At 46.1% G+C, this 13,451-nt stretch overlaps 1 protein-coding gene across 15 annotated transcripts; it reads right to left on the bottom strand.

Annotated features, from left to right (window-relative positions):
- Nucleotides 1-2,528: 2,528 nt before the first annotated feature.
- On the bottom strand, nt 2,529-13,199 carry mbd1.S (methyl-CpG binding domain protein 1 S homeolog). 15 transcript variants are annotated; one of them, XM_018232148.2, is made up of 17 exons: nt 13,045-13,179; nt 12,571-12,671; nt 8,620-8,741; nt 8,401-8,524; nt 8,182-8,318; nt 8,023-8,108; nt 7,625-7,701; nt 7,386-7,529; nt 7,136-7,270; nt 6,942-7,016; nt 6,690-6,746; nt 6,085-6,249; nt 5,475-5,579; nt 5,192-5,281; nt 4,396-4,494; nt 4,235-4,315; nt 2,529-3,770 (listed from the first exon to the last, which is right to left on the bottom strand). In XM_018232148.2, the coding sequence occupies exons 3-17, from the start codon at nt 8,727-8,729 to the stop codon at nt 3,321-3,323; spliced, it is 1,935 nt and encodes a 644-aa protein (XP_018087637.1). In that variant the 5' UTR covers nt 8,730-8,741; nt 12,571-12,671; nt 13,045-13,179; the 3' UTR covers nt 2,529-3,320. The 15 variants fall into 15 exon arrangements, with proteins under 15 accessions (XP_018087637.1, XP_018087636.1, XP_018087639.1 ...); XM_018232147.2 differs by lacking the exon at nt 12,571-12,671 and having other exon boundaries at nt 13,045-13,199; XM_018232150.2 differs by lacking the exon at nt 12,571-12,671 and having other exon boundaries at nt 5,192-5,278; nt 13,045-13,199.
- Between the last annotated feature and the right edge of the window lie 252 nt (nt 13,200-13,451).

The raw sequence follows: 13,451 nt of genomic DNA, 5'->3' as shown, positions 1-13,451 counted from the left end.
CAACCTGTTTTCCCCATCAAACCCACCCTTCCTTTGACAAACGTTAAAAGAAAAAGTGAATTTGGGCACAAAATCCTTTTGTCATAGGCCCAAACTGTCAGTAAAGACATTATGTTTTTTGTCTTTATTCACCTCTGGGGCCAGGATCAAAACTGATGACCAGTGGTCCTTCCTACTGCAGATATTAGATGGATCCTGCTTCTACCTGCGTTCATTTGGAAAGCTCAGTTTGTGAAGAATGAATATACAGAAGGAAGACCAAGAGACAAAACACAAAGGAGATAGAGAAGACCAAACAGGTCCCTTGCCCCATAAATCAGCCTTGCTGGGACTTACTGCACTGACAGTTCGTACCTATGAGGTGATTGCTATTTGAGATTGCAGGTCAAAAGGGGTTTGAAAGGGGGTTGATGCAGTGCATCAAACACCAATAGTAAAAACTAAGTTGAAAGTGGTTCTCTTAGGATACCTTGTCCTGGTTACCACTTAAAGAATCGTTGAATTGTGGGGTTCTATGCCCATTGTGTATGTGTTACGGCGGCCAAGGCCCAAACCTTTCTGGAAGTCATCCGTAACACTATTGCGGATGTTGCGGTAGTCACACAAGGTGTGGACATTATTCGAATTCTGTGAAAAACCACTTGGAGACACGCGTATATGTCCTGGATTGCTTGGGCTGCTGTAGGGGCCTTAAGAGGTTGATGTATAGTAAGCAATCTTACATTAGTGAAGACACAAAAGCAGTACAGAGCTCAAAGGGGAGTGCCGTAATTTGACAAAGACTGCCTTTAATGGCAAATATGAGAAAACTCTGGAGTCTGGAGAGATAGGTATATGCAGGTAACTTTCCTGCAGATCTATCGAAGTCATGGAGATCTCTGGTTCCACTGACTTGACGCATTCCATCATGAATTTTTGCGTAGGAAGGGTTTTAAATTGAGGACCAGCTTGAAGGTGTCTTCCTTCCTGTCTTCCCAGGCTCTGAAATTGGAGCAAAAGGAGCAATATGGCCTACTATGTGAAACAGATTTTTGTGATCTACTTTGTAGTCTTTGTAGTGGGTAAGAACATGTTCTTTCCTCCTGTGACTTTCCACTATGACTTGTTTCAAATCAGGCCTGAAAAGAGACTCCGCTTTGTTTTGGTGTTGTATTGCCCAACCAATGACAAAGCCACAAGGATTGCCTTGCTACCACCATGTTGCCAGTTGTTTTTCCTGCTAGTTTACCCACTTCCACTGAAGCCTCTTCCAGGAAAACAAGTGTAATGGACATTCTGTCTACTTCTGTTCGTTTTTATTACACTTCTTGAATTATTTGCCTTCCGCGTCTGCCTCTTTACAGTTTTCAAATTTCAAATGGGAGTGACTGACCCTGGCAACAAAAAAGAAATGAAAAGTAGAAGTGTTAAGTGAAACAATCTGCGAGGTTAGTAAATGTGATCTGCTACCAATATCCAGGGGGGGATCACTCATCCCATCTTCACTGTCCAGGCACATGGATGAGACCTGCACCCACATGGTCAGGGTTTCCCAATTCTTTCTCTCTGTATGACAGGGCAACCAAAGCCAGTACCTAAATGCATGACCTCGCATAACAGGATTAGAATGTCAGACAAAGGAGACAATGCCTTAAGCTCCCCATAGACGCGACGATTCTTCTTGCCGAACGACCGATTTTAGGGAAGCCCGACCAATCCTTCGAAATTATCGTGCGGTTAGTGGTATTCGAACGATCGTACATCTTACGATTTTTCGGCCGACATCTGTCGGGAAATTGATCGGCCAGGTCAAAAAATCTTTGTCGGTCCCAGTGCAATCTCTCTATGTTTGCAGGGCCAAGCAGGCAGCTCCCCTTTGTTTTCCTGGTAAATTGGTCTTTTTAGTTGATGGTAGATTCGTACGATCGTACGATCGTTCTGAGAAGATTGTGGTCTCACGATCAGGATCTGATCTTTTAAAAATCTCAACATCTATGGCCAGCTTTACACGCAGTGTTATAGCAAATATAGCTTCAATTTAATGATATATCACAGAATAATGTCTATTTTACCAGTGGTTACTTCTCCTTTAAAGCATCAGTAAGAATCAAATACAAATTGTTAAGAGAATGAAAATGGCAGCAGTGTTGGCAGAGAACTACTTTATGGACCATTCCATATATTTACAAAAAGAAAAGAGCAGAGGCATGTATGACCACTAGGTGTACTATTATTGGAAGGTGAACTGAACAATGGCCTCATTGCAAATGTGCAGAGAAGGAATGCAGCTGTTGCAGGGCTGTGTGGCCCCCACTTGGGGCCAGGCCTGGAGGCAGCACTCCCTATAAACGATGTCAAACAGCAGCGACGCAGCAAAAACGGATTGGCCCAGTGCACCCCCGAGGCTAACATCTGCTTGTAGCCTGCCAAAACCTAGATATGGATGGAAAATATAGTGATATTAAAGGATTGCTGCACCTGTGAGAGACGTTGGGTAACAAAATATTATTGCTGTGTTAATGCAAGTATACATTCCACCACTGTCTGGATAATTGTGGTGCCACTTTATTGACATCTTTGGAGTCATGAAAACAATCATGGCTGCGCTGAACATTATTACAAACTATACTTTTACAAGAATATATATTAAAAAAAGAACAATGTAAAAGGTTCCGCTGGAGAGGGCGGAGCTTTCCAGCCCATATGTGAATGTAGGGGACAAGTAGCCCTGTCCATGCAGTTATATCACTGGCGGTTAGAGGCTCCAGAGTGGATACAATCTGCTACAAGACAACACTGAAATAAATGAAATTGCAAAGGTTTATTGTATGAAACTGGAAAAAAGTGGTAGATGTTAAAAGATGAAGCACCCTGACATGGCAGAAGAGGACTCTACTGTACTGAAATATAATGCAGTTACATCAATGCAAATGGCATTCTCCGTTATTTATAAAAGCAGCAACTCTCTGCAGAGAGCCAATAGGAGAAGAGAACCAAACAGTAGGCACTAAACCCAGAACAGGCTGAGTGTGGAAGACTGTCAAGCCAGACGATACGGACGGTCAGTAAAAGAAAGGTTAAAAAGAAAAGCGCTAAACCGACTCCAGACCAGGAAAGATTCGGTATGATAATGACTATATACCTGCGGTCCAGCCTCAGTTTCTTCCAGTGTAGGGAAAATAAATTTGTGTCCTGAACTTGTGTTCATACTGAAGGCATTGGTTTCTGTTAGCTCCTCTGATCCCTAATTCACAGGTCTATATCCCACCGAGTCCTTTACCATAAGAAGCCCCACATCGTGCCTTTGTCCCTGAGCTACGGCTCAACCAGCCTCCCTATGTCTATTGGTTGCTTCCCGCCAGCCAGGGCATTTTGCAACATTCTTCGCATTTCCCTCCACACGTCACCAGCACGCGGCACTCAGAAGACCTGTGCCTAGGCTTTAAGAGCCCAACACACTGCTGATGTGCCTCCAGATCACAGATTAGCTCCACAACATCATCCACAGTGGTGAGACGGGTGGGGTGATTATTGTACAGTTCGTGGGAAGAAGGAACAGGGTGACCCTTCACTATCACATGAAAGAGGAGTCCAGGCTGGATGTAAATAACAGTGTCAGCCATAGTGGAAAGTCTGGAGCGCTGCACCAGCTGAAGATTGGGGCCTGTATGGGCCAGTACTTCCCAGTGAGCTGGCAGTGGCATCTCATTCAGCTCCCCCATGAATTCCTGTAAAACTTTGTCCAAGTCTCCCGTTGTGTGATACGAGCTCAGGCTAAAAATCTCCATGATCTGTCAAAAAACAAAAAGTTATTAGACACTAACAGCCCAGCATGTTGAGTGCACCAGGAGCAACTGTAGCTTTATTGGATACAAATGGAGCTTAGCAACAACTGTACTGACTGGTGATAATCTATTATTATTTCTAGGGCCTATACTGTGCTCATATAAGCAGATCAGGAGTTCGTATAAACCATAGCCAAATAGCAGTATTGTATGTCTTCTTGGCAGCACTCAATGGGACCAAGCCCAAAGCTACACGCATCACTATTTAGTGCTAAGCATGGCTGGGCTCCTAGCTACAGATGCCACTGTATAGCACTTGGCAAGGCCAGGATCCCAGCTACAGATGTCACTACTCGCTTTTAGCTACAGGCAACCACTAAGAGCAATTGCACGGCAGTTCTGAGAATAACTGTACAAAACCAAGCAAAGTGCATGTGTAGGTTGGCACCAGAGTGGGGGGTACAGCTCACCACAGGCGTGCTGTCATCTGCTTCTTCAATGTCGTCTGTCTCTGTGATGAACTCCTCTGTCTTGATTGACCGGTTCAGGTCCTGGGGTATCAAGGTAGAAGGGGATGTATTAGCACTAAGAACCTGCTTCTTAGTCCCCCCATATAGGAGATGCTTCTTACCAATGGGGTGATCTCTTCTGTGTGCGGGACATCCCTCTCCGCGGTCTCCTCCTTTATCAGCCTGGAAGTCTCATTTTTCATGTGACTGCTGTTCCTCTCCTAGAAAGTCAAGCAGGGCTCAATGGCACAGGTCAGCACACTCTGCTCCTATAACCGGCTGAGGTGGGACTTCTGGAACTCTCCTTTACCAAGAAACCCCCTCACTTCTTGTTGCTGGGCTGTTTCATTCTAAAAGGTACTAGAGCCAAGGATACACAGCCCTAACACATGAGCTCCACAGAGCCGAAGGATGTACATAATCCATCTTGCTACTACACATGCAGATCATATTGTGTCATGCTCTTATTATCCCCCTCCCCAAACATCAACAATTCCACAGGGCACCATTCACTACTATACAACTGAAGGCATGGTGAAATGGGGCCCTGTAGGTTCCTGGTGGTGCATTGCACATACAGCCATTCACAGTCAGGGGCAAATCTCTTCTTGTGTCTCATAATTGATGATGCCCACATGCTGAGATAAAACTGCACTCACCAGAGCACTATTCACTGGCAAATCTCTGTGCCACATACTGGTGGTGCAAAGATATGGGCATGGCAGGTGCACGGTCAGAAGAAAGAAAATGTGACAATTTGCCTCCTGTTAGTGAAGGAGTCGATTTGTGTGTGTGAGAGTAGGTTCCTGCTTAGTGAGCCCAAACTGCCATATAAAGGACTGGGCATGGGGCAGTCTGTTTCTTTCCTTCTATTAGCCCTGATACTAAGTAACCTGGGGCATGAGATACGGTACTCACATCGCTAGAGCAGTGCTGCCCGTTTATCTGTTCCACTTTAATGAAGGTTTCCCTGAGTGGAGATACAATGAGTAGAGTATCTTGGTTCTGCTAAGGAGACACAATGGTTCTTTTTAGGATCAATAGCTATCAAGCCCATTTTCAAGACACAATCTCCCCCTTCCCACCCCCCATTGGGGCCCCTTTGAATCGTTTAGTCGGGGGCCTTTAGATTTTGTCTTTTTTATTAAACCCTTACAAACTACCTAAACAGGCTATCCACCTCCCAGCATTCCTCACTTACCTGAACCTCTACTTTCTCATATTCCGCAGCAACCGCCTCCTGCTTCATCCTCTCTATAATGACCGGGTTATTGGATGATCTATGGAATGCTGGGATGTTCTTTTCCTGAGAAACAGTCAGAGACTTACAGTCTGGAAAGCACAGCATCCGCTGACAAAAGCTCCCCCTATCTTTGCAACATTGCTAATGTCAATCAAGGACCATTGAATATTAAGGATCAGTTAAAGTAGAATATTGCCTTTCCAGCATAATACCAAGCAGGTGCTTATTTGGACATGGTGCCAAACACCAGCTTGTACACATTACAGCCAACCCCATGCACAATATGTCAAATGCTATGTCGAATTACAGAATGCAAATTAACACCTTCCTGCAAGGGCCACAGATCTAAAACTGTGGAAAAAACAGTGACGCAATTCAGTGTAGGTTCTGTCAGCAACCAAGACAAATCCTGGTGCCCCCTGGTGTAGCTTTAGGGGGTACATACAGTGGGTGGGCACAGGAAACCGTAAAGAACAAGAGCTGTAGCAAAGTGTGGGGCAACAAGATGCAAACAAAACACTCTAGGTCTTCCTTGCAGCCCACGTTAGGCATTAAACCCAGGACCCACCATGGCAAATCGCAGGCACTGGCGCCAGCGACACTTTTGCCGTTTAAGGTTGCGACCACCGAATTTGGGCTTGTCCTGACAGAAGTCGCACTTGCCACAGTCATCCTTCTGAAGGCAGGACTCACATTCACCGCACTTCCGGTTTTGACGGCGGCTTGAAAGCAGCTGTAAGATATGGTGGGTGGAAATAGGTAGAAAGATAGACTAGAGTTTAAATGGCAAATGTAAGAAATGAGAGTTGGAGCCATGCAAGTTGAAACAGCAAAGAGAAGCTTTTAGACAACATGGGTGCACAGAACTGGGCAGGAGTGCAGCAGGCAGCCAAAAAAGACAATGGACTCACAGAAATGACCAGGGGGCAGCAGGCAGTCTGAACAGACAGAATGCACAGAAATGAGCATGTGCAACCGACTACATGGAAATGGCAAGGCGGCGGAACAGACTGTGGGTGCATGATTGTATGTACAAAAGGTGAAACAGAGATGAGAGAACAACAGCTGGGTGGGCAGATGCACACGATAACTAGAAGGGAATCCATGAGTTTGTGCACAAGACAGAAGCATGGGGGGGGCAAGGGTCACAATCTCACTAGGATGGTTACTAACCTGTCCTTTCCGATCTGTCTTCTTCTTCTTCTTCTGTTTGATGAAAGTGGGTTTCTTCTTGCATGGGGAAACAGAAATGACAACAAATGACAGACACCTACAGGTGGCACTGGTTATTCTCAAACTATTCCAATACGTCAATTCCATGCCCTTCCCGTGGGTTAATAAACTGAAATCTGACATCACTTCCGGTTACCCAAACACTTCGCCGCCCCCCCCCCCTCCACTACCAACAGAAAAGGGAGCACTTACAATGAGCAGCTTCTTTGTGTCGTTGTTCTTATAGTCAGGAGAACAATGCACCAACTTCTGAAAGGAATAAAACAACTAAAAGGTGATGATTTGTGCATCTTAGCACCTCCCACCCCAGCCATTGCACCTTACCATCTCTCACCCCTGCAGGAGCACCTATCTGCTGTCCCTGCTAGAGAGCCACAGTAACTGACCTTGTTCATACAGCGGCGCAGCAGACACTTCTCTTTGATGTCAATGTCAGGATTGTGCATCTTATCTAGACAGACGGAGCAGCCTTCGCAGTCATCCTCCCTACAGCAGCCTTGGCACATGCCACAGTCGTCGCTCTGCAGGAGCAAGATTGGGAGAGAACATTCAGAACTGGGTGGGAGTCTCTGGGAACAGTGTGTGTGTGTCAGACAGTAACACTTACAGCCTAAAGAGACAGTACCACCCACTCACCTTGCGGAGAACACGCAGGCACCGCCTCCTGACACACTTCCAGGAACTGCCAAATTCTGGGTCGTGGGAACGCAGGAGACAAATAGTGCAATGACCACAGTTTTCAGTCACCTTACAGGCATCACATGTGCCACAACCTGCATTCTAACCATGAACAGAACATAAGCATGCAACTCATCCTGCCCCCCCAAGCATGGCCCCCCCCCAAGCATGGTCCCCCCCACGAGCATATGCAGTACCTGCCATGAGCCATGAAGTGCGGGGAGCAGACCCACCTTATAAACCTTTTGCTCTTTGTTGAAAGCTCGTCTGGAAGCTGCAAAAGGGAGAACTTAACGTTAGGGATCAGTGATGGGCACCAAACGCCTCTGTTGCCCCAGTAACAGAATGACAAAGTGCAACATCACATGGGGCTGCCAGCTGAACCCCTCTGCCAAGTCCGTCTAGCTATATAACATCTTGTTCCCACTATGCCCTAATTAACAGTAATACTTACATGTGTCCTCTACTTGAGATCCTATAGACAATACTGGTACCACATGGCAATGGGCATGGCAAATTCCAGCCTAAACAAAAAGCTCACATGCCCCCAGATATAATGACTTTGTCCCCCTCCCCCATCAGTTACTCCCATTACCTCTACAATCAGCACAGTGCCATTTGTTGATTTTGGACTTTCCGAATTCCACTCCCGCAAACCACACTTTGCAGCCATGGCAGCGCCTGTAAGAAGGGCAAAACATTCTTATTAGAGATATATCTGTACCCATTCATTCCTGCTCATCGCTGCACTTACACAACAGATTTTTCAGCGGTGCCATTCTGTTCACTCTCTTCGAGGGCCGGCATAGGCAAGGAGAGACGGGGCATTTTGTGTGGCAGCGTCACAGTGCCATCAGCAGGAAGGCTCTTCCTCTGGGAGCCTTTCTTTTTCTGAGGAGGTGGGCATCAGGGAATTAGAAAAAAAACAGGGGTAAATGCAGCTCACTGAGTAAAATGGGTGCAAAGCTCTTACCTTGGGGGAACAATGACCTTTATCTACAATCACCCCATTCCTGAAGTCAAAGAGGGACAAGTCCACAGAGGAACCCAAGTACTTGGCCAGCTCAATCTTACTACGCATCTGCTCCCCCGTGGGGCTGGGGGGCAAAAGGGAAAGAGGGGCACAGCATAAGGATAATGAACACTGGGAACACAGAGAGAGAGAGAGAGAGAACACAGAAAGTGCACCCACCTTCTATAATAGATGTCTATGTGACCACAGGATGCACCCGATTTTCTGACCGATATCCTGCGTTTCCACCCGGGGCCCAACAAGGGCCAGTCTTCCCAACCTTCAGACATGGCCAGGGATCACTAGAGAGGGGCACACAATTGTCTCATGACTATGCCCAGCTCGCAAAACCTGTGCCCTTCACCCATTGCAATCATTCATGTGTTAGCCACGAAATAGGGTCCTTCTGGAGGAAGACTTAACCTGGAACCCCATGTGACTGCTCTGTCTCTGCAGCCTAAATTGTGCCCTTTCAATAGCTACCAAGGGGCATCAAGTACAAGGGCCACACATTCTGCGAACTGCCCTTGAGATATGCCCATCAGTAAAGGAAGGAAAAAGGGCACACATGTACCCAATGTTCAATCAATTTGTTTCTTGTGCGTTTCTTTCAGTATCCCAAAACTAACCCCCTCCCCCAAGCTCCTTCTCTTCCCGTGTCTCCTTCAACCCTCAGTTTTTTGTTTGTCCTGCTTGGAGGTGGACACTTCATACATTCCTCCTCACATTTTTGATTTGAACGTTACTTAGTGAGCTCTTAACTGTAGCTGAGCCCCCTATTGGCCGTGTGCTCCCTCTGTACCTTTATGTGAGCACTGTTCGTAGAGTGCTCCGTCTTTTTATTTAGGTACATACATATACAGACATCAGTGCCTGTATAATTAAGAGCCCTTCCAATTACTATGGGAACTGTTGCTGCTCCGCTACTCTACAGAGCAGCATTTTACTGGCCAGTGTGGGCCCCCTTTTCTCAGTTCAGGGCTAGAGGTGTTCCACTTAAGGATGTTCACCTGTGGGAACATTTCAGGATGACCGGCGGATTCTTCCCTGGCATCTTCCAGACCCATCTTGGGGTACAGTATACAGAGTTTGACTCGGAGTAACGGTAAGACGTGACTTTCGCCCTTCAGTAAGTCACTCCGCTCGCGCTCAGCGCCAAACAGAAGCGTGCCAATTCGGCTTGCGCTGTACAGTGACGTCACCAGGGTGTGCGCGCCTGGAGGGATCGTAGCTAAGTTACCTCCCTAACTTATTCTGTTAGATTTGCCATTCTTTACTAAATAACAGAAGGGACAGTACGGAGTTATTTACTGGGATATTATGCTATAATGGCACACTCTAAAGAGCTTTTCGATCTCATGGAGGATCTATCTTCACTTCCTATTGAAACCCAAAACAAAAAAGCCAGACCAGTCAGAAAGAGGGGTAAAAGAAAGGAGACATTAACTGAATCTCCTTCTCCACCTACCATACCTAAAATGGGTAGATATATTCAATCTGCAGATTCAGATGCCGATTTAGAACCACCTATACCTCTGTCTATCATTGCCATGGTGCATGCTATTCAGGACCCTCCTCAATTTTCACCTTGCCCATCGAGTCCAGCACCTGAATCTCCACAATCACAACTTCAAGAATTTTCCTCATCTACCAATCCTACTTCTACAAATCAGCACTTTCCACAGTTTTTAGGATGGTTACAATCTCACATTCATACTTCAGTACAACAAGCAGTGGACAACCAGGTACAAGTTCCGACAAAGCACAAAGCCAAGTCTAAGACTCCTGGTGGCTATCCTGTCTGGGAACATTTCCAAGGTTTCTACTCAAACCTTTTTTTGGTACCAAAGAAAGATGGTGGGTTTCGTCCAGTTCGAAATCTGTAAAATATCAACGTTTCAAGATGGAAACATAACAGCATCCATGCCAATAGGTGCATTCATGACAAAGGTAGACCTAAGGGATGCATACTTACACATCCCAATCCACCCAGAACACTACAAAATTCTCAGATTTTTTCTCAACCAGCAACATTATGAATTTCAAGCAATGCCCTTCAGCTTAACTACTTATGAAAGTAGCGACGAGCCGCACACTAGGAGTTCACATATATCCATATCTGGATGACATATTAATATTCACAGAATAAAGTGAAAAGGTGCATCAAATATGCATTCACTATCTAACAAAGCTTGGCTGGATAATCAACCACCAGAAGAGCATCCTGACTCCCAGTCAAATTCTCCCATTTTTAAGCTTGGCAATCAACTCCAGGCTGCAGAGCCTGTTTCTCGCTTCAGAAAAGATTACCAAAATACAGTCTACTTTATTGACCTTGCAAAACAACATGGTAACAGCATTTACTGTGCTTCAGCTACTGGGACTCATGGCATCGAATATAGATGCAATACCATTTGCAAAATTCTACAGGAGTCCATTACAAAGAGAATTTCTGAAACAGTAGAACAGAGATCACCAATACAAGGTGGTGTGAACCAGCTTCCACTGGTGGACCAAGGAGGACAAACTCTCCAAAGTTAAACCATGGCATTTGCCAGCCCCACTAGTCATCTCCACAGATGCCAGCCTCAAAGGCTAGGGAGCAGCATGGCAGCACCGATGGTGCCAAGGCCTCTGGAACAGAGACTTCACATAAACATTCTCGAAATAAGAGCAATTTTCAATGCCCTCATTCACTGGTCAACACATTTCAAAGCAACTCATGTTCGCATAGTCGGACAACAGCTCTGCCGTCACGTACCTCAACAGGGAGGTACAAAGAGCGCAGCAGCGATTACAGAGATTTCCAGAATAATCAGCTGGGCTGAGAGAAACTCAACGAATTTCACAGCCATTTACATTCCAGGTCTTCAAAATTGGCAGACGGACTTTCTCAGCCACAACACATTAGATCCAGGAGAATGGAAGCTCAAGGACATGTGTGGATGTTATGGCACCCAGACACAACACATTCAACTCCAGAGATTCTGCTCCAGGATCAGGGACCCAATGACAGAGGCTGTAGATGCGCTCGCTACACCTTGGTTCTTTCAGATGGCTTATGCCTTTCCACCTATTCCGATGTTACAACGAACCCTCATAAAGATTGTGGCACCAGCATGACAGATGCAAAGCTGGTTTGCAGACGTCATAGATATGCTAGCAGACCAACCCTTCTGGTTACCTCTGTTGAATCCAGTATCTGGAAACATAAAGGATATCCACCAGCAGTAATTGATACACTACTGTCAGCAAGAGGACCAACAACAGCCAGAGCATACCATAAAATCTGCTTATTTTTATCTGCTGGTGTGAAACACAAGGCCTAGCATGGAACACATGCTATTCACCACAACTCCTACAATTCCTGCAATCCAGATTTGATATGCAGTTAGGCATCACATCACTTAAAAGTTCAAACATCAGCCCTGGCAGCCATATTTCACATACAATGGCCATTATTGCCAGAATTCAAATGTTTTTTTCAAGGTCTATACCGATTCAGGTCGCCAACTAAAAATCCGGTCCCTTCTTGGGATCTAAATCTAGTTTTAGACGCCTGAAACTTATACTAAAGCAGGAATGCCTCCCCCCCCCAATGACACTTAGGGCACATTCCACAAGGAAGGTCAGCACTTCTTGGGCTTTTCAACAAAAAGCTTCACTGGAAGCAATATGTCAAGCCGCCACCTGGGCATCACTACACACATTTTATAAATTTTACAAGTTTGATGTTTCAAACCAATCTGAGTTTGGCAGGGAAGTGCAGTAAGCAGTGGTAGCAAGTAGTTATCTTCCTGATCACACTTACCTTCAGTTTTTATTAGGGATGCACCAAATCCAGGATTCGGCCTTTTTCAGCAGGATTCGGATTTGGCCGAATCCTTCTGCCTGGCCGAACCCTAAATTGCATATGCAAATTAGGATTCGAATTCTGTTCGGTATTCGGCCGAATCTCTCATGAAGGATTCGGGGTTTCGGCCAAATCCAAAATAGTGGATTCAGTGCATCCCTAGTTTTTATACACTTTATTAAAGTTTTTTTCCCTACCCTTTTTGGACGGCATTGGTACATCCCCATACGTCCTGCGCTGACATGTAGGGCCGTATGCATAAAAGGAGATTTGCTTACCTGATAAATCTCTTTTGCATAGGCCCGTAGCGTTCCTTAGTTAAGATAGGAAGATAGTTCTATGTTTACAGTGTGTCTCCATTCACAGACTTTACAACCAACTGAGGGTAGAAGGAGACACAAGAAGGAGGAGCTTAATTCATTAATTGTTTGTCCTGCCTCCAGAGAACTTAACCCCATACATACTGCACTGACAGTATGGGCCTATGCAAAAGAGATTTACCAGTTAAGCAAATCTCCTTATAGGCACCCACCTCAGCCGCAAGTCATGGACTACAACTCCCAGCATTCCCAGGGCAACTGGGACAGTGGGAGGAGTTTGGGGAGTGTAGGCCCTCTCGCTTTACTAAATGTGACGGACTATGGCTCTACCTGTGGCCCCTAGCATGGGGGGGGGGGGGGCTCACCTACAAACACCCAAGGTCCCCCGGGGCTAGAGAGCACAGTGGCATCACCAGCTCATCCGTCGCTCACCTGTGCGGGCTCTTATGTGTTGTGGGCCACTCTGCAGCGGGCGGAAGCGGATATCCCAATCGCTCCTCTATTTCTCTTCCGGTTCTGAAAGACCCACACTCGGCTCGTCCGCTTATCGCACCAAAAGTCAGAGCGAGATTCTGAACGTAAGGCAAGACACGCCCACTTGAATAGCCGATGCGCCCATTGGCTCAGATAAGGTAGAAGCCTCGCCTGTTAAAGCTCCTTATTGGCGCGAACTGGAGCAGCAGCATGAAATGGCGGGCAAAGGGCGGTGCTAATGGGTTTTCCAGAAAGGGGATGGCGCTAGGGCTACGAGGTTTGTAGTTGTATAGGCAGCTTGGTGCGTCACTTGATTTAGGGGCCCCATGAGGGGTTGGTTTGGGCTTCTAACTGGGTGTGTGTAA

The sequence above is a fragment of the Xenopus laevis genome, chromosome 8S, assembly GCF_017654675.1.
Source record: "Xenopus laevis strain J_2021 chromosome 8S, Xenopus_laevis_v10.1, whole genome shotgun sequence".
Lineage (NCBI taxonomy): Eukaryota > Metazoa > Chordata > Amphibia > Anura > Pipidae > Xenopus > Xenopus laevis.
The sequence above is the reverse complement of the archived record's forward strand: the minus strand, read 5'-3'. Positions and strand labels throughout refer to the sequence as shown.